At 36.7% G+C, this 21947-nt stretch overlaps 1 protein-coding gene across 10 annotated transcripts in view; it reads left to right on the forward strand.

The window, feature by feature from the left end:
* The window catches only part of EVI5 (ecotropic viral integration site 5), a 244948-nt gene that overhangs the window by 88262 nt on the left and 134739 nt on the right, over positions 1-21947 (forward strand). For all 10 annotated transcript variants that reach the window (XM_055585126.1, XM_055585128.1, XM_055585131.1 and 7 more), the window contains exons 3-10: positions 2050-2239; positions 3154-3378; positions 4178-4252; positions 10549-10674; positions 12096-12239; positions 13199-13288; positions 13394-13491; positions 21137-21197. In XM_055585126.1, the coding sequence (XP_055441101.1) occupies positions 2050-2239; positions 3154-3378; positions 4178-4252; positions 10549-10674; positions 12096-12239; positions 13199-13288; positions 13394-13491; positions 21137-21197 (1009 nt within the window). The remainder of the gene's footprint in view (positions 1-2049; positions 2240-3153; positions 3379-4177; positions 4253-10548; positions 10675-12095; positions 12240-13198; positions 13289-13393; positions 13492-21136; positions 21198-21947) is intronic.

The following is a 21947-nucleotide window of genomic DNA, read 5'->3' on the forward strand; positions in this document are numbered from 1 at the left end:
TTTTATAAATTTTTCTATTTCTGGCAATATTTGGGACATTTTATTTCATTTAGTGTTGCCATGAAAAAAATGTATTAAATTATGCCATGAATAAGGAAAGTGTTTTAGTTTATATTATTGTGTTATTGAGTTTGATCATCTCATATTTGAAGTTTTTTTTCTTTAATATGGGGGTTTGAGTTTTATTTCAGTTCTGTCAGTTTTCAGTGTATTTTGTTTTGAGCTAAATACAAAGACAATATAAAGGGATATAAAGATGAGTAAGACATAAATGTGGCTTGCAAAGGATTTTTTATAGTCTGCTAAATATAATTTGACTCATGTTTCTTTATTAGTTTTTATACATCATAAATTAATATTGGGAGCATTTTTTGTCTAAGCAGATGATTTTCTGAAGGAGTTACTGGAAGTAAATAGTATCCATGTTAAATAGATGTTTTAGGACCCCATGGCATGTAATTTACATCTTAATAATGATAGAGCCACATTTTCCAGCCTTTTTTTTTTTGATAGCCTGTTTACACGTGAAAGAAGTAATGGATTTGATGTTGTATTGAGTTATGGAATGGATCTCTGAAATTATCTTAACCTGTCTTTCTACAGATAAGGAAGAGGCCTTAAATAGGGCCTTAACAGTGATGAGGTCTCAATTTAAAAGTGCATGTCCAGTGATAAATGACAGCTGTTAGCTGGCCTGAGTTTCTGGGAGATAGTAGGTTTTATGGAGAGTCAGTGGATTAAAGTCCTTTCTCATTTAAAGGGAGAAGCTTCTACCCTGCTACACCCTGTTTTTCTGGAATATAGGCTAGTTTTGCCCTTCTTGTTTTTTAAGAGATCCGGAATTGTAAATACAAATGTATGTTGGAGAAGGAACTGGCAACCCACTCTGATACTTTTGCCTGGAAAATCCCATGCCTAGAGAAGCCTGGTGAGTTGCAGTCCATCAGGTCGCAAAGAGTTGGACATGACTGAGCAACTAACACACACACACACACACACACACACACAGATGTATGTGTATATAAACAAATGAAATCTTCTAATTTTAGTTTTAGTAATTGTTCGTTCTTTTTACACAAAACATTGCATGAGCCAGACAAAACACTCTTTGGGCAGATCAGTTATGCCTGGGTGAAGCAAAATTGAAAGAGACAAAGATTTGATTAATTTGTGTGTCTGCCTTACTTTTTTAGTCCTAGACACATTTTAAACATGTTAGGGTTAGTTCTTCCATAAAATTAGTTAATACCTCTTTCAAGTACAGTTTCTTTTTTCCTGAAGCGTTCCCAGTGAATTTCTCCCCAGAAGACTTCTTCTAATTTGAATTTTTAGTGGAGATAAAGGGAAATTATGATGGGACTAATAGCACTAAAATATTTAACATAATTTACTTTATCAAATTTTTAAATTGCTATTCTTAGTAGAAAAAAATATGTAGCAATTAATTTTGTAGATGTCAACCAAACATTTTTAAAATTACGTATATTTTAAAACTATGGCTAAATTGCTGTAGTGAAGCCCTTAAGTATCATCATGTTGTTGCAGAAAGGGGGACCCCTTCCAGGGCCTGAGAGTGGGCTCTTGTCTAACACTCGGAATGGATTGTCCAAGGAGGTGCATATACTGACAAAGCTAGATACTTTATTGGGAAGGGGCACCTGGGCAGGGAACCCAGGAGGACTGCTCTGCTGTGTGGCTTGCTGTCTCATGTTTTGCGTTGATGAGATTAGTTTCTGGGTTGTTTCTGGCCAATCAGTCTCGAAAATGAGTCCTTCCTGGTGGCATACCCATTGCTCAGGCAAGATGGATGTCAGGATCCTGGGAGGTGGTAGGACAGGTGCGGTCTCCTTTTGGCCTTTCCTGAACTCTTCCAGTTGGTGGTGGCTTATTAGTTCCATGTTCCTTACTGAGACCTCCTGTGGTAAAATACTCATGCAAATAGTTACTATGGTGCCTGGCCTGGGTGGGTGGTTTTAGTCAGTGTGTTTCCTCTAATATTGTCATCTAGTGTCACTGTGAGATCTTGAACAATTTTTAATTATATTTTAGATTGTTAGAGACAGATAGTAAGTCTTTAAGATCTGTAAATGGATCAAGAAGGAACAGTGGCTCCTCCCTGGTGTCAAGTTCATCAGCCTCTAGCAACCTCAGTCACCTTGAAGAAGACTCTTGGATTCTTTGGGGAAGAGTTGTTAATGAATGGGAAGATGTGCGCAAAAAGAAGGAGAAACAAGTTAAGGTATTCATATTCTTTGCTGAAGTTCTTCCTCTTATTCCATCAGGCAGAGATTGATAGAAGATTAAAAAAAAAAATTGGATTCTAGTACTTCCCAGGTGCTATGATGAAGAGGTCACTTTATATGTTTTCTTCAATTGTGCCAGTAGAAGTTTTGATTTGCAGCTATCAGCTATTATAAAAGTCTCCTAACTGTAGAAATATAGATTCAGAAATGAAGTGGTGACATCCAAAATCCTTCAGTTATCATTATTTTACTCTTTTTTTTTTAAAGCATAAAACAGCCCTTTGAAAGATCATGGTTACCATGCTATCTGTCATTCACAGCTCTGCAGATTATCAGTTCCTTAATACCTTGAGAGGCCATACTCTGAGTGAAATGACAGAAATTTATCCACAGCATTGTTGTTCCTCTGATCAGAACACAATACATCAGTATCTTAGCCAAATCTTAGCTTTGGTTAAAAAGTTCCCTAGTCTTATTATACGGAGAAGGCAATGGCACCCAACTCCAGTACTCTTGCCTGGAAAATCCCGTGGATGGAGGAGCCTGGTGGGCTGCAGTCCATGGGGTCGCTAAGAGTCGGACACAACTGAGCGACTTCATTTTCACTTTTCACTTTAATGCATTGGAGAAGGAAATGGCAACCCACTCCAGTGTTCTTGCCTGAAGAATCTCGGGGACAGGGGAGCCTGGTGGCTGCCGTCTCTGGGGTCGCACAGAGTCGGACACGACTGAAGTGACTTAGCAGTCTTATTATAAAAGTAGCTTTGTGAATTAAAATTTGGGAAAGTAAAAAAAAAAAAAAATTTTTTTTTTAAAAAGTCATCTGCTCCACTCCAGCTTCCAATCCCCGTGGCTTTCAAGGTAGGAAGACTAAATAAGTCATTTAAACATTTTTATTTTTATTTTTTAGGAACTTGTTCGTAAAGGGATACCCCATCATTTTAGAGCAATAGTTTGGCAACTTTTGTGCAGTGCACAAAGTATGCCAATTAAGGATCAGTATTCAGAACTCCTGAAAATGACCTCACCTTGTGAAAAATTGATCCGAAGGGACATTGCTAGAACTTATCCTGAACACAATTTTTTTAAGGAAAAAGATAGCCTTGGACAGGAAGTTTTGTTTAATGTAATGAAGGTAAGTTCTATTTATTCTTTTTGGGGGGGGGATGAAATAAATTCTTATGTTGAAATTAAACATTTCTCATAATGAAGTATGAACTCATTCTAGTAATCAGTTGCTTCGGCAATCAATTTGATTTTAGCATAATTTTGACTTTAATTCTGATGTTTAGGTTGCTGTCTGATTTGGAGAACTCTTGGAAAATTCCTTACATTGCTTGGTATTAGTTGAAGTCAAATAACCTATAAATGACTATACATACCATAGAGAAGACCCTTCATGAAAATGAGTAATTCACCTTCTATGAGTTTCACAATCTGGGAGCAGATTTTCTGTTTGCCATGGCCAGCATCACTAAGAGCTCCTCACCCTTGAAAGTCTGTGGCATTGTAATTTTTTCTTCCAATATTGTCTTTTCTCTTTGCATAATTCCTTTCCCTTTTAGCTACCCCTGTGAAATTATGATTTCTTGTTAAACCATATCAATTTTGTCAATGCTTTACCATCATCCTACTCAAATTTTACTCTATCAGCTACATATTTTTAATGATTTTTAAGCTTTGCCGCTTCCCTGAGTACAAATTCCTTTATTTTCTTGTCCTTAAGAGCTGACAGTTCCTAATTTGTAAATCATCAAAAGAAAATTTTATGTAGTAAATCATATAGGGTAAGAGCATCTACAGCAAAGGAAGCAAGAGCTTCTCTAAAAAATAAATGGTCTTTAACCCACCTTCTCAGTATTTTTAGGCTTTTAGAGAAGGAAGGTATGCTATATCATGATAAAGTATTTTGAACAGTGTTTTTTACTTTTTAGGCATATTCTTTAGTGGATCGTGAGGTTGGTTACTGTCAAGGAAGTGCTTTTATAGTTGGATTGCTGCTTATGCAGGTAAGTTATATAAGTATTAAAGTTGGAGAATTTAAAAATCATCCTTGTTTTTAGTAAGTGGATTTTGGGTGTTTTTCTTCTAAGCATAATCTAAATAAGAATGTTTAGTTTGCAATTTAAAATATTAAACATGTTGAAAATAACACATAGTAAATATCCTACCACTAAATCAAATTTTGTCTTATCTACACTTGGAATCTTATATGTCTGTATTTAATGAGGAATGGTCTTTTCCCAGCTAAGGAGGACTGATTAAAGTGTTTGTATAGAAATCTTACTTTATGGGACTTCTCTGGTGGGTTTGATCCCTGATTGAACTAAGATCCCCCATACTGTGTGGCAAGGCTACATGCACACACAAATCTTAGTTATGATATACAATGTCTTTGGAAGTTTTTACAGTACTTTTATTTGTCACAGAACTGAGGGCTTGTTACACCTCTCTTATTACAGGCTCAAAAATAGAGGTACTCAGTCACTTCTACTGCCTAAAGGATAAACATGTTTCCATTGGCAGTAGCTTATATTAGGTGGGGTGTTTTTGGAAGTCAATGACAGGACATAGCTTTGACAGGAAATAGCATGTGGTGTTATCTATTCAGCGTTATTGAAAATTTTTTAAAAAGTCTGTCTGTATTAAGTTTCAGATTGAAATATAACTTGAAAAGAAACCTTGGAGATAACTTTTGAGTCATATAGGCTTGTTTTTGCAACTCAGTTCTACACTGAGTTCTGTAATCTTGGGCTAGATTATTTTAACATCCTTTTCATAGCCTTAATTAGGTACTACTTCTACTTGTAGATTCATTATGAGGGTTATATAAGATATTATATGTAATAGGCTAGCATGGTGTTTGACACATGGTAGACATGCATAAAAGTTCAGTGACTTGCCCAAGGTCACATATCTTGGTAGATAAGAGCAGTGTAGAAATCAGAAACTGTGTTTCTCCACTGTTACTGTTGTTCAGTCACTCAGTAGTGTTGAACTCTTTGTGACTACATGGTCTGCAGCATGCCAGGCTTCCTTCAGCAACTTCTGGAGCTTGGTCAAACTCATGTCCATTGAGTCAGTGATGCCATCCAACCATCTCATGCTCTGTTGTCCCCTTCTTCCTCCTGCCTTCAATCTTTCCCAGCATCAGGGTCTTTTCTAATGAGTCAGTTCTTCACATCAGGTGGCCAAAGTATTGGAGTTTCAGCTTTAGCATCAGTCCTTCCAGTGAATATTCAGGACTGATTTCCTTTAGGATGGACTGGTTGGATCTCCTTGCAGTCCAAGGGGACTCTGAAGAGTCTTCTCCAACACCATAGTTCAAAAGCATCAATTCTTCGGCACTCAGCTTTCTTTATAGTCCAACTCTCACATCCATACATGACTACTGGAAAAACCATAGCTTCGACTAGATGGACCTTTGTTGCCAAAGTAATGTTGCTGCTTTTTAATATGCTGTTTGTCATAACTTTTCTTCCAAGGAGCAAGCATCTTTAATTTCATGGCTGCAGTCACCATATGCAGTGATTTTGGAGCCCAAGAAAATAAAGTCTGCCACTGTTTCCACTGTTTCCCTATCTATTTGCCATGACGTGATGGGACCAGATGCCACGATCTTCATTTTTGGAATGTTGAGTTTTAAGCCAGCTTTTTCACTCTCCTCTTTCACCTTCATCAAGAGGCTCTTTAGTTCCTCTTCACTTTCTGCAAAAGGGTGATGGCATCTGCATATCTGAGGTTGTTGATATTTTTCCTGGTGATCTTGATTTCAGCTTGTGCTTCATCCAGCCTGGCATTTCGCATGATGTGCTCTGCATATAAGTTAAATAAGCAGGGTGACAGTATATATCCTTTTCCAATTTTGAACCAGTCTGTTGTGCCATGTCTGGTTCTAACTGTTGCTTCTTAACTGCATACAGGTTTCTTGGAAGGCAGATAAGGTGGTCTGATATTCCCATCCCTTGAAGAATTTTCCACAGTTTGTTGTGATCCACACGGTCAAAGGCTTTAGTCAGCGAAGCAGAAGTTGATGTTTTTCTGAAATTCTCTTGCTTTTTCTATAATCCAACAGATGTTGGCAATTTGATCTCTGGTTCCTCTGCCTTTTCTAAATCCAGCTTGAACATCTGGGAGTTCTCGGTTCTCATACTGACTGAAGTGGAGAATTTTCAGCATTATGTTACTAGCACGTGAGATGAGTATAATTGTGCGGTAGTTTGAGCATTCTTTGGCATTGCCTTTCTTTGGGATTGGAATGAAAACTGACCTTTTCCAGTCCTGTGGCCACTGCTGAGTTTTCCAAATGTGATGGCATATTGAGTGCAGCACTTTCACAGCATCATCTTTCAGGATTTGGAATAGCTCAACTGGAATTCCATCACCTCCACTAGTTTTGTTTGTAGTGATGCTTTCTAAGGCCCACTTGACTTCACATTCCAGGATGTCTGGTCTAGGTCAGTGATCACACCATCGTGATTATCTGGGTCATGAAGATCTTTTTTGTACAGTTCTTCTGTGTATTCTTGCCATCTCTTCTTAATATCTTCTGCTTCTGTTAGGTCCTTACTATTTCTTTCCTTTATTGTGCCCATCTTTGCATGAAATGTTCTCTTGGTATCTCTGATTTTCTTGAAGAGATTTCTAGTCTTTCCCATTCTATTGTTTTCCTCTATTTTTTTTTTTTTGCATCGATCACTGAGGAAGACTTCCTATCTTTCCTTGCTATTCTATGGAACTCTACATTCAGATGGGTATAGCTTTCCTTTTCTCCTTTGCCTTTAGCTTCTCTTCTTTTCTCAACTATCTGTAAGTCTTCCTCAGACAACCTTTTTGCATTGCTTTTTCTTGGAGATGGTCTTGATTCCTGTCTCCTGTACAATGTCATGAACCTCCGTCCATAGTTCATCAGGCACTCTGTCTATCAGATCTAATCCCTTGAATCTATTATTCACTTGCACTGTACAATCATAAGGGATTTGATTTAGGTCATACCTGAATGGTCTAGTGGTTTTCCCTACTTTCTTCAATTTAAGTCTGAATTTGGCATTAAGAAGTTCATGATCTGAGCCATAGTCAGCCTCCCATCTTTTTTTTGCTGACTGTGTAGAGCTTCTCCATCTTTGGCTGCAAAGAATGTGATCAGTCTGATTTCAGTGTTGACCATCTGGTGATGTCCATGTGTAGAGTCTTCTCTTGTGTTGTTGGAAGAGGGTGTTTGCTATGATCAGTGTGTTTTCTTGGCAAAACTCTGTTAGCCTTTGCCCTGGTTCATTTTGTGCTCCAAGGCCAAACTTGCCTGTTACTCCAGGTGTTTCTTGACTTCCTAATTTTGCATTCCAGTCCCCTATAATGAAAAGGATATCTTTTTTGGGTGTTAGTTCTAGAAGGTCTTGTAGGTCATCATAGAACCATTTATCTTCAGCTTTTTCAGCATTACTAGCTGGGGCATAGACTTGGATTACTGGGATACTGAATGGTTTGCCCTGAAAACGAGAGATCATTCTGTCATTTTTGAGACTGCACCCAGGTAATGCATTTCGGACTTTTTTGTTGACGATGAGGACCACAACCATCGACAGGAGAATTATGGGTCCCACCAAAAAAAGTGTTTCCCATGCCTTTGCTTCAATTTCATGACAATTCTACCTAAGCCTCAAAGCTCTGTATCTGTCAAGAATAGGAATATACACACTTCTTTTCTCAGTAGCAAAAACAGAGACCTTGGCTTATTTGACTGATTTTTACTTTGTTTTATAACTGCCCTCAGTTATTGTTGCAAGATATTTTCCCATTTCTAGGTGACATTTGGTTTATTTTAAAAAACAAAAAACCCTAAAACTAGATTTATTAATGTTGAGATATATCTGTTCTCCAAAGTTGTGATATTCCTAATTTGTAATTGGTTACTATTAGTAGACCTTTCACTATTGAACTCAAACATCCCTGTTACCAATTTATTGATTTTTGTCACAATTCTGTTCCTTTTACATCGCTTCAAAATAACCTTTTATTTCTTTTGCACATAGAAGAGCAGTTTTTTCCCTGCTTGAGATATGAGTCTCACAATATCTGACCTAGCTCTCTAGGACTCCTAAAGGGGGTCATCATACTTTTCTTCAAGACGCTGCAGGTGCTGGTAGTGTCATTTTCTTTCAGTGATTGATTTACTCGACTGTTATTGTCAGTGGCAGCTAAAATACTACCATAACAGTAACCACTTAACAGCTCAGGACTAGAAGCTAGAAGATGTCGGCAAACAGATTCAAAAGCTGTCCTGTCTGTTTCTAAAGTGATTCTCTTTATACCCTAATGCTACTTTGCCTCCCACATATTAGCTTAGAAATATAACTCAGAGTCTGATAAAATTTTTTGCAAGTTAGCTTATTTAGTACATGGTGTTAAAATAGTTAAGAGTACTGGGTATATGTTTTGTGTACAGCTTAGTACTGCTTTAAAATTGGGTAGATAGTGTCCCCACTAGACCTTTGCAAAAGACATGATTCTTATTAACTCAGTGTCATAGAGAAAATGTGTATCAGAGAGAAGGGGCAGTTAGTGGCAATGAGGCATTGAGGTCCAAGGAGGGACATGTGCGTCTCTACCCCTGCCCTCTTCCAGTGCTGGGGGAGAGAAAACAGCCTCCTCAGGAGACAGCCAGATTTCGGTTTTGAAGTATCCTTAGCGGGGGGAATCAGGTTTCACTTAGAGAAAGACAGTGAAAGAACATTTGGTGAAGAGATTGAGGGTATAGACAGGATATTTTACTGATGGCAGGTTATTAGTTCCAGAAAGTGCTGTGTAAAGGGTTTACGGCATGTTAGAAATGGGGTAGATTATGGTAGCCCCGGAACCACATGGGATGAGCATTCTAGGATATTGGGCTTCTTGTAGTGACTGACATAAAAATCAGTGAGGCAATAAAGCTTGATAGGATTAATGAAGATATGTGTTGGGAGGAAGGAAGGAAGTATGAGTTTTGCTAAGAATAGTTCTTGGCTCCTGTTCATTCCCTGTGTTGAGGCCAGGAAAAATGTATTGTTAATAAATGTAGTCTTCAATAAGAAAAGTGCTTAGAGACCTTTTGAGGTTTCCTCTTTTGAAACACACTGGTATAATGTGAGTGAATGAACATTAGAAAATTTTATCTTAATACACAAGAAATTCCCTGGCAGTCCAGTGGTTAGGACTGTATGCTCCTAGGGCACGGGTTCCACCCCTGTTTGGAGAACTCAGATCTCTGCATGACAAAAAAAAAAAAAAGACCACACAGTAATTTGTATGTTATGTGTCTAAATTTAATATCTGTGTAACTCTACAGAGCTTTTATATTCAGTATCTTAGTTGATGTAGTTATCTAGTGAGTTACACACAAAATATGAAATTGAAACCTTTAAAACTCTAATTACAGATTTTTTGGGAAAACTTATTTTACTAGTTCTTTTAACACTTATACACTATTATTTCTGCTCAGAACCCTTGAAAAGCCTCCCATCTCACTTAAGATAAAAGTTCAAATCCTTACAGTGGCTTCTAAAATCCTATGATTTGGTTTGTTGTATTTCTCCTCTATAACCATACCTTCATTTGTAACATCACTCCTAATTTAGTAGTCCCGTGTTTATTGTTCCTTGAGCATGCCACTCGTGATTCCATTTCAAGACATTTGTATTCTCTCAGCACTGTTCTTCCCTCAGTTGTTCCCTTACTTTCAGTATTCTGCTCAAATGTTACCTTATCAAGAGATGTTCTCTGACCTACCTATAAATAAATAGAATGTATCTCCTCAGGATTCCCTGTTGCTTTACTTTGTCTTATTTTCATAGCACTTTGCACCATCTGACATGTATTAATTGATTATTCCATATATTGCCTGGAGAATCCCATAGACAGAGGAGCCTGTCAGGCTACAGGGGTGGGTCACTGGGGACTAAACCACCATGTACTGTCTTATCTCCCCTTACTGGAAGGTTCAAACTCCCTGAAAGTAGACTGTTTATTTTGTTCACTGGTATATGAGAGAGAGAGAGAGAAGTATCTGGCTTTAAATGAATATTTGTTGATTAAATTCATGAGTTAGGCAAGTGAGGCAGCTGGTCTCAGTTGTAAGATTTGTCTAATTTCTCAATGATGGTGATAGAATGGGAAATTAGAATCTTCTGATTCCTAGTCCATTGCTCTTAATATTACATCACTTGGCACTCAAAACAGTGGTTATAGTTGGATGAGTACTTAGTTTAAATGTATTTAGCTTATTTATCAAAGAACATTAATATGTGTTGCTTTTTTTTTTCTCCTAATATAGATGCCAGAAGAAGAAGCTTTCTGTGTATTTGTTAAATTAATGCAAGATTATAGACTTCGTGAACTTTTTAAACCAAGTATGGCAGAATTAGGCCTTTGTATGTACCAGTTTGAATGCATGATACAGGTAAAAGTGTGGTGTTAACCAAAAACATACTGCCCTTACATTTTTTGTCATCTTGGTTTGAGTGACAACTAAGCAAATATAATGTTAAAAGCATTAAAGCAACTGAAAAAAAAAATCACTGTTTTGATTACATGATTATTTGTTGGTCTGTTAACCCACAATTTAGACTTTACTTCCCAGTTAGGTGCTGTCCCAGGTAGATCATCTAGAACTTTACTACAGTTTTTATGTTCAAATCTTAAACATTTGTGCCAAGTATATCATAACCTAGGTGCATGAGTTTATTTATTATTCTGTGTTGATGACATTATTTTATGTAGGTTATGCTCTCCTACAAGAAGCCCATGACATTTGGATGCTGGTATTAATTCATTTCCTTTGAGATGGTCTCTCATCTCTTTCAGTCCTCTCCCCTGCCTTTCCCCTACCTTTCTTTACTGCCTTTCATCTCACTTTTTCTGCTAGCCTGTAATCTTAAAAAAAAATTACTGTTTCTATCCTTTTATATTGCTAATTTAAGATTCATAGTCTTATTGACTGAGGGTGAAGAGAAGAGAAAGAGAGGAATCAAAACCAAGTAAAAAATACCTTTAAAGTATTTCACCTTTCTGGATTTAGTTTTTGTATTTATATAAGTAGATTTGCTATTTTTCCCTGTGATCTAATGGTATAAATATTCTCCATTTACTTAAATTTCAATTATGTAAGCAAAATTTAAGAATATAGTTTAAGGATTCAGCTGGCATAAGAGCCATTTTCCTGAGAAAAGTCTCCATTTCCCTGGCAGCCTTACACACAGGAATTTTAAAATCCTCTGCGTTTTCTATGTGTGATGAGAAGAAAGGGATATACCAAATGTTTTTGCATTTTAAAGAGAAAGGCAAAGTAGGTCTTGATGATTCTTATTTGTCTTTTAACTGGTAAGCTTATTTTTATCAACCTTAAACTCCCTTGGTTTATTTTCAGTTAATGTGTCATTTATGTTTTGAATTACTAGAGTTGCTGAAGTATCTGTATTTCGGATGAGAAGGGAGCTTAGGATAGGCAATTGGGTATATAGCACCTGAAAGTATTTCAACATAGCATCTTTCCTTTAAAATAATTTTTTTGAAAATATTATAGTTTATAGAAAAGTAAAGAAAATTATAAAAATTTTACTTATTTATTTTAATTTTTCTTATTAAGAAATCATTAGAAAGTTCCAACTTTTTAAGATCCAACTCCACATCCTTTTTCCCTTCTTCCTTTTCCAAATAGTAACTATCTAAAGTGTCCATTTCTGCCTCTTATTTCTTTCATATGATTCCTGAATTTTTATGTTTATGTTTGGTAAGGGCTAATTTAGTATGTGTACAATGGTGTGGCTTAAAATACTCCATTTTACAATGTTTTTAGCTAATTAATTCCTTTCTTCTATTTAGGAGCACCTTCCAGAGCTCTTTGTGCATTTTCAGTCTCAGAGTTTTCATACCTCAATGTATGCATCATCATGGTTTCTGACTATCTTCCTTACAACTTTTCCACTACCAATTGCAACAAGGATATTTGATATCTTTATGTCTGAGGTAAGTTAGTGGGCAACTTACCAGACTGAGCACAGGAATCATTGGGTTAATGAGAGCTAGGCAATGAGGAGAACAATAAAGGAGACTCATGTGTTCCAGGCTAAACTGCTTGCATGGATAATCTCATTTAATCCTATAACATCCATATGAGTACTGTTCATCTTCTCTTTTGATGGATGACAGGTGAAGAAGCTGATACTTAGAGAAAGATTAAGTAGCTTGTGTATGAACACATAACACGTAAGTGGTATAGTAACCAAGATTCAAACACAGGCAGTCAAAATCAGGAACCCATACTCTTAATCAGACCTGAATTACCTCCTTTTTGATTTAGTGAGAATTAGTGAGGGTTAAAATTTCCTTTACAGTTACTATTGTTGCAATGCATCTGTTACCCAAAGAGGAAGAAGTGAGTATAATTTTCTTCTATCCCATGAACACCTTGCAGGTAGTCCTCTTAATTGTCACTAACATGTAGTGGTGATCCTTTGTCTTCTATATTTTGACTGAGAAGGTAAGGATAGGTGATCAGTGATAGCACCAAAGAATGTTATTAATTGTTATTAATTACATCTTGGGAAGATCAATTTATATAACATAGCTAAATTCGGTTAGTCTGGAGCCAGTCTGGAGCCAGGAAACTATGAATCATGTACTGATCTGTCCTGGTTTGCCTGCCAAATCTGTCCTTTCTGTAAATAAAGTTTCTTGGAACATAGCCATGACTGTTTGTTGATGTGATGTCTGTGTCTGCTTTTCAGCGGCAATTCCTGGGTTGATTATTTGTGACACTTATAGGTAGGGCTCCTAAAGCCTAAAACATTTGTTTTCCAACTCTTTACAGAAAATGTGTGCTCTCCTCTAGTCTAGGTACCTAAGTATTTACCTTAGTATTCTTTTGAGTGATTAGTTGTTGTGAAAGAGTAAGATAAATTTGACTTTATAATTTGATTCTTCAGGGTTTAGAAATAGTGTTTCGGGTAGGATTAGCGCTTCTTCAGATGAATCAGGCAGAACTGATGCAACTCGACATGGAAGGGATGTTACAGGTAAGCCAGGTCCAGATTTCTTAAATGTCTTTAGATTTAACTATTTATTAATGAGTAATAAATGGCACTAAGTAATTCTTACGTTTTTCTTCTGTTGTATCTTAGCACTTTCAGAAGGTCATTCCACATCAGTTTGATGGTGGTCCAGACAAATTAATCCAGGCAGCTTACCAAGTCAAGTATAACTCTAAAAAAATGAAAAAGTAAGTTAAGTATTTTATATTTTGTTTTTTTAGTTATAGGGTTTGTCAGTGCATTTTAGGAGATTAAATAGAAGCAGCAAAACATTCTAGTAGTGAGTACAACTTTCCTCATCATTTTATAGAACTAATGTTTTATTTGGTGGTATTAGTTTTAATATGACATAAATTTAATATTGGAATTTCATAGTGCTCTGATGGTGCATAGGACTATTGTGTATTACTGTTTTTTTCTTTTTGATTGCACTTTTAAAACTCCTTTCCCATTCCACAATGACTAGAATTAGGAACCTGTTAAGTGTATATATGTGAGTGTGTTCTTGTTTTAGGAACTGCTTTTATGGTGTTGTCCCTAACATTCTTTTCCTCTCAGTTGATCCCAGTCTGTCACTTAAGTTCAAGATTAGCATAACCAACAAGATAGTCATGAGGTGTGCATTGTTAAAATTTTCTTTATTATGTATTCAGTTCAGTTCAGTCTCTCAGTCATGTCCAACTCTTTGTGACCCCATGAACCGCAGCACACCAGGCCTCCCTGTCCACCCAAACCCATGTCCATCGAGTTGGTGATGCCATCCAACCATCTCATCCTCTGTCGTCCCCTTCTCCTCCTGCCTTCAATCTTTCCCAGCATCAGGGTCTTTTCCAGTGAGTCAGCTTTTCGCATCAGGTGGCCAAAGTATTGGAGTTTCAGCTTCAACATCAGTCCTACCAATGAACACCCAGGACTGATCTCCTTTAGGATGGACTGGTTGGATCTCCTTGCAGTCCAAGGGACTCTCAAGAATCTTCTCCAACACCACAGTTCAAAACCATCAATTCTTCAGCGCTCAGCTTTCTTTATAGTTCAACTCTCACATCCATACATGACCACTGGAAAAACCATAGCCTTGACTAGACAGACCTTTGTTGGTAAAGTAATATCTCTGCTTTTGAATATGCTATCTAGGTTGGTCATAACTTTTCTTCCAAGGAGTAAGCGTCTTTTAATTTCATGGCAGCAATCACTGTATGCAATGATTTTGGAGCCCAGAAAAATAGTCTGACACTGTTTCCCCATCTATTTGCCATGAAGTGATGGGATCGGATGCCATGATCTTAGTTTTCTGAATGTTGAGCTTTAAGCAAACTTTTTCACTCTCCTCTTTCACTTTCATCAAGAGGCTCTTTAGTTCTTCTTCACTTTCTGCCATAAATGGTGGTGTCATCTGCATATCTGAGGTTGTTGATATTTCTCCTGGCAATCTTGATTCCAGCTTGTGCTTCCTCCAGCCCAGCATTTCTCATGATGTACTCTGCATAGAAGTTAAATAAGCAGGGTGACAATATACAGCCTTGACTTACTCCGTTTCCTATTTGGAACCAGTCTGTTGTTCCATGTCCAGTTCTAACTGTTGCTTCCTGACTTGCATACAGGTTTCTCAAGAGGCAGGTCAGGTGGTCTGCTATGCCCATCTCTTTCAGAATTTTCCACAGTTTATTGTGATCCACACAGTCAAAGGCTTTGGCATAGTCAATAAAGCAGAAATAGATGTTTTTCTGGAACTCTCTTGCTTTTTTGATGATCCAGCGGATGTTGGCAATTTGATCTCTGGTTCCTCTGCCTTTTCTAAATCCAGCTTGAACATCTGGAAGTTCATGGTCCACGTATTGCTGAAGCCTGACTTGGAGAATTTTAAGCATTACTTTACTAGTATGTGAGATGAGTGCAATTGTGCGTTAGTTTGAGCATTCTTTGGCATTACCTTTCTTTGGGATTGGAATGAAAACTGACCTTTTCCAGTCCTGTGGCCACTGCTGAGTTTTCCAAATGTGCTGGCATATTGAGTGCAGCACTTTCACAGCATCATCTTTCAGGATTTGAAATAGCTCAACTGGAATTACTTTCTAGTGAAACTTTCTTTTGTATATATTTCATTAAAGTTCAAGATAAGCAGTCTTGTCTCGTAAAGTTTGATTTCTGAAATATGATAAAAGTGTTAAGAACAATAGCTCTTATTCTTCTAGCTTTCATAAGTTAAATAAATCTTAACCTGAGGTCATAATTAGCATTTCTGACACTTGTTAATGTGGTACGAGATGCTTTAAAATGATAACAGTACTAGCCTCACTGTTCTTAATATCTTTGCTGCTGCACAATGAAATTGCATTAACATGTAGAATGTACTCCCATAGAGATTCCTACTCCAAAAATATATTAGAATATGAGTAAATATTTTGTTATTAAAATTAGCTAACTCTAATTTGTGAAAACAGATAATCTATCATGTTCAACTAGTATTGTTAATAAATTGCCTGTGAAATTACTAATAACTAATCACATCACAACATCATTTTGAGGCATTTTAGACCAAAAAGCTGTTCTGTTCTATAATTGATAAAATCTTAGGAACCATCTCAGTTTCTGCCTCTTGACCTTAATTTAAAAGTACTTTATATCATTTGATCCTTTAGTAAGTTGTAATCTTTTACCGTAGTAACATCAAAGATCCCTGATCACAGGTCACCATAACAAATATGCTTCTGTTTTTTTCCTTTTTTTTTATCTTTTGTTGGTACTTGCCTTCCTTTTCCATTGCAATATCTACTTCTTACTGCTTATTATGCATATTCTGGAGAGTAATGTTTTATCAGTATTAAAGGATGAGTTTCATCTGTTTCTAATAAGTACCACTCTCAGAATATAATGAACTTAGACTTGGACCTGACTCTGAAAAAGGTTCAAACTTCCTGTACATAGGATGATGGCAGAGCAGGGAAGTAAATAGCTCATTACAATTATAGTCTCAGTTCAGTTCAGTTCAGTCTCTCAGTCCTGTCTGACTCTTTGCAACCCTATGGACTGCAGCATGCCAGGCTTCCCTGTCCATCACCAACTCCCAGAGCTTGCTCAAATTCATATCCAAACTCATGACTCTCATCCTCTGTCGTCCCCATCTCCTCCTGCCTTCAATCTTTCCTAGCATCAGGGTCTTTGTCAATATAACAGGTTACTAATTCGACATGTAAGAGATGCATAGCCTACGTGTCTTTAAACTGTATACACAGTCTAGTCTGCTGGGGGCCAGGAAAATGTTCAGAGCATAGTGACTAGATTTTCAGTTTCCATTTATATTCTTTCCTAACTTTTATCTTCATGATAATATTCCTGAGTTTGAGGTATTTTTACTGAGTTCAGGCATATACTAGTCACTGGCCACATGACAGGCCAGTAAATCAAGAGTCAGGGAAGAGTGACTTTATTTGGAAAGCCAGCAGACTAAGAAGACGGAGGACTGGTGTCCCAATGAACAGTCTTACCAGAGTTAGGAGTTAGGCCTGTTTAATGCTAACAGGGGAGTGAGGGTAGCTGGTTGTTGCAAATGTCTTGGTGCCGAAATTCTTTGTTTTTGCAGCAGTCCACAGATCCGGTCACAATGTTCCTATAACCCCCCAACAAGACAAATTTTCTTCATTTTACATATTTTTATCTCCATATGAATAGAAAAGTGCTGTCCTTTTAATGATCAAGCCTGGGAGGCGGAACCTTGAGAATGGGCTCTCATTTATATTTCAGGCTCATGTATCTAGGCAACATCTTTGTACAACAGTTTGGAGCCAGAATGACTAAGCACAGGTAACAAAGCACAAAGGTTAGAGCTAAAGGAGTAGATCCAATGTGGAGTCAGGTCTGTTCTTCGTTACAGTATCTTTGTGTTCCTTTCTACCTTCCCTTTTACAGTCTGCCTTCTAGTACTTTATGAAAGTAAGGCAAAGCTGTCATAGTCCAATTCTTACTGTGGTACATTACTTTGGGATATAAAAATATCTGGGGTACCAAGTCAGAGGGGCAATTTCAGAAAATTTTGCTCCAGAAGGAGTGTGCCCTGAGAGAACAAAGCAAGAAAAATCAGATGGAACAGCTTCTTACTTCATCCACCTTACAGATGCTTGGCAGTACTGCCTTATCTTGCTTACAATTAGAATTGAAAGTTAAAATGGTGATGATGGAGTTCAGTTCAGTTCAGTTCAGTCGCTCAGTCGTGTCCAACTCCTTGCGACTCCATGAACTGCAGCATGCCAGGCCTCCCTGTTCATCACCAACTCCCGGAGTTTACTCAAACTCACGTCCATCGAGTCGGTGATGCCATCCAGCCATCTCATCCTCTGTCGTCCCCTTCTCCTCCTGCCCTCAATCCCTCCCAGCATCAGAGTCTTTTCCAATGAGTCAGCTCTTCACATGAGGTGGCCAAAGTACTCTAGTTTCAGCTTTAGCATCATTCCTTCCAAAGAACACCCAGGACTGATCTCCTTTAGAATGGACTGGTTGGATCTCCTTGCAGTCCAAGGGACTCTCAAGAGTCTTCTCCAACACCACAGTTCAAAAGCATCAATTCTTCTTCACAGTCCAACTCTCACATCCATACATGACTACTGGAAAAACCATAGCCTTGACTAGACGGACCTTTGTTGGCAAAGTAATGTCTCTGCTTTTGAATATGCTATCTAGGTTGGTCATAACTTTCCTTCCAAGGAGTAAGCGTCTTTTAATTTCATGGCTGCAATCACCATCTGCAGATGATGGAGTTAAGTATTATCATATACTTATTTGAGTTGAAAATAATTGCTGATTGCTGTTTGTGATCAGATAGGTGCAAAGAAATTGTTGCACATCTCTCCATTGATTTTGTACTTCTCCCCACTGGTGTTGTACCCTTTCCTCTGGCTGAAAAGACTGCTAAGAAATTTAAAGAGATTTAAAGGGCTATCGCCCTTTTCTCCCCTTCATTTTTGTTTTTTTTTCCCCTTTTGGGAGCCAGACACTAAAGACATTCAAAAACAGCTCCATATATGGAGGAAATTAGAACGTGATTGCACATGCCCAAGGGAGAATCTCAGAAAAGACCTGAAAATACCTTAAGTTTACATCTCAGGTTGGTCATCACCAGAGACAACTTATAACAGTCAAAAAGACAATAACAGTAACAAAAGAACAGCAAACCCTGGGGAGGAGGAGAATCTGATTTACAGAGTTACCAAATTACTAGGTTCAAATGTCTAGTTTTCAACAACAAAAAAATCAAGGCATACAAAGAAATAGGAAAACTATGACCCATTCAATTGGGTCTTTCCTGGTGATCTCTTGGAAATGTATAAAAATGTCAGGTCACTGTGTTGTGTATCAGAAACTAACATAGTGTTTTAGGTAAGTTATACTTCAGAATCAAGCTCATAGAAAAAGAGATCAGATTTGTTAATACTAGAGAATGGGGGTCAGAAGAGGGAAGTTGATGAAGGCAGTCAAAAGGCACAAATGTCCAGGTTTTAGTGCTGGGGATATAATGTATAATATGAAGATAGTTAACACTGCTGTACATTATATATGAAAGTTTTTAAGGGTAAATTGTGAGTTCTCATCATAAGGAAAAAAAAATTTTTTTCTATTTTAAAAATTTTGTATCTATATGAGGTAATGCATGTTCACTAAACTTACCGTGGTAATCATTCATGATGTATATAAGTCAAATCATGCTGTACACTTAAACTTATAGCACTTAGATCAGTTATATCTCAGTAAAACTGGAGCAAAAAATTTAAAAATTTTAAAAAGTTCTATCCATTAGAGACTCTTAAAATTTAAAAATAAAATATGTTCAAAACAATTTTTGTGTATTCTAAGAAAGACACTCAACAGAAAAGACAATCCACAAAATGGGAGAAAACAATTGCAAATCATATATCTGATAAAAGATTAATATCTATATAGAGAATTCTTAACCTATGTATTATCTATTTACTGTTATCTATATCTCTTATCTATATATTAATATATATCGATATATTAACATCAATATATTAATATATGGATATATTAATATCTATATGGAGAACTCTTACAACTCAAAGCCAAAACCAAACAACTGAATTTAAAAATGGACAGTGGATTTGAACGGACATTTCTCCAAAGAGCTATAAATGGTCAATAGGCGCATAAAAAGATGCTCAATATATGGTATAATATGGGTAAACTATGGGGACATGATGCTGAGTGAAATAAACCAGTCACAACGGGACAAATGCTGTATAATTCCATTTCTGTGAGATACTTAGTGTTGTCAGACTCACATACATAGAGCATAAAACAGTTGTCAAGACCTGGTAAGAGGGGGCAGTGGAATGTTATTCTTTCATAGGTATAGAGTTTCATTTTTTAAGATGAAAAAAGCTGTGGACATGGTGGTAGTGATAGCTTCACGACATTCTCTGTGTGCAAGTGCAAAGTGCAAGTGCAAGTGCAAACTTGATGTTTGAAAGCAGCTGTAAGTTATGTGGAGCGTGGTTATTATTTGGAGGGTTAAACTTGTTATTAACATTTTTGATTGAGAACAAGATTAAAAAAAAAAAAAACTTGGTAGTACTAATTTTTGGATGGCCAGTCATTTTTTAAGATAATTTTATGCGTTAATAGTAGAGTTGCAAATATAGTACCTTGCATTTGTTTGTCATTTCTTACTGTCTTACAGTCTGTGACAGTTCCTTAATCTTTTCTTGTGTTTTCTGACCTTGACACTTCTGATCGAGCTGGTCAAATGTAATTTATTTAGAATGTCCTTCAGTTGGGGTTTAATGATTCCTCTTGATTAGATTGAGGATATGCGTTACTGGGTAGTATACCACAGAGGTGAGGTGCCTTTCTCAGTACGTCTTAACACGGAGTGTGTGATGTCATTTGCATTACTAGTGATGTTAACCTTGATCATTTGGCTCAGATGTTGTCTGCTAAGATCCTATACTATAAATTTTCTATTTTTTTCTGTTGTAATTACTAAATGTTTTGGGAGAGATACTCGGAGATTGTGTCTAAACTTCTACCCACTGATTTTAGCATCCATTTTTCTTGCCTATGGCAGTTATTTATTGTAGAGCTCTAATGGTGATTTTTATATTTGCCTCATTCGTTCCATATTTATTAACTGGCATTTTTTTGGTAGGAGGAGTTGTTCGTTTTCTCCCCTTACAGATTTCTTAGTCAAGCTTAGTTAAGATCCAATTGAATTTTATCAATGTATTCCAATTTGAGGGGGAAGGGTAGGTGGTTCTTTTGTAAGTAAAGGGCTGAATAGAATCTATAAGCTCAGTTCTATGGTTTGTGCTTTATATTTGTAGCATTTTGCTTTTTAAAGTTTACTTTTCTGTGGTTCTTATTTTTATTATTATTTTAAAATACTTATTTTATTATTTATTTGGCTGTACCAGGTCTTAGTTGTAACATGCGGGGTTGTTGATCTTTGTTGTGGCATGCAGGATCTTTAGTTGTGGCATGTGGGATTTTTATAGCTGCAGCAATTGAACTTAGTTGTGGGACATAGAATCTAGTTCCTTGACCAGGGATTGAGCCCCGGCCCCCTGCAGTGGGAGCCTAGAATCGTAGCCACTGGACCACCATGAAAGCCTCTTTTTTTTTTGTCTTTGAAGTAATTTTTTTTGTGTGAAAACGCATACAACTATTGAGATGATTTTTCTGATTTCAAATATTGCAAGTCATAAGTTAGGGGAACATAGTAAAATTGTATTTTGTGTTAATATATGGTTTTAAATTTTATAATTTCCATAGCTAGATTGGAATTAAAGCATACCTTTAACTTTTTTTTTTCCCCCTCTTTCTTAGGCTTGAGAAGGAATATACTACAATAAAAACTAAAGAAATGGAAGAACAAGTTGAAATTAAAGTAAGTATCTTAGGACTTTTAAAAGTACTGAACATAACTTGATTGAAGTCAGTTATTTGGCAATATATGTTAGGTAATGTTGACATGTGTTGATATATTGCAGATTGAATGATGGTGTTTGTATTTATTTATTGATAAATTTACCATCCCACTAGGTTATAGTTAAAAACAGACATTTCAAAAAATAATGTGACTGAAGTGGTTTTCATTCTAATATGGAAGAAAGCAGCTTTTCCTTTTTCTGAATTTATTGGCAGGTCATCAGGAGAAAATACTTCTTTGGGGAAAAAATAATTATCATTCCATTTAAGCATGTTTTAAAAAGTTACAGAGAAGATAATCTATAACATGTTGAGACTACAAGCCGTATAGTATAAGGGAGACCAAATAGAGGAGATTATTGCATTAGAAATAATTTTGGCTGCTTTAGAGAAGCAGAAAGCTTTGACTAATTCAATCTTCCAATCTCTAAGCAAAGGTTATATTTTAATTACTGTTCAGAGAAACAGGTAGGTTTTCCATCTGAAGGACATATAAGTTCACATGTATATCTTAAAATTGTATCCCTGTAGGCTAGAAATTGCTGAGGATCCTTTAGCATTGTGTAAGCTGTGTGTTAAGGAAAATTAAATTGGCTCTTATGCTGATATTTCAAGATGGGGATAATGAATAGAAGTGTGAGTTAGTGAAGGAACTCAGTGACTGGCTGATCCAATTTCTTACCTTTTATTTTCTCCCTAACTCCTGTAA

The sequence above is a fragment of the Bubalus kerabau genome, chromosome 6 (genome assembly GCF_029407905.1).
Source record: "Bubalus kerabau isolate K-KA32 ecotype Philippines breed swamp buffalo chromosome 6, PCC_UOA_SB_1v2, whole genome shotgun sequence".
NCBI classification, from domain to species: domain Eukaryota; kingdom Metazoa; phylum Chordata; class Mammalia; order Artiodactyla; family Bovidae; genus Bubalus; species Bubalus kerabau.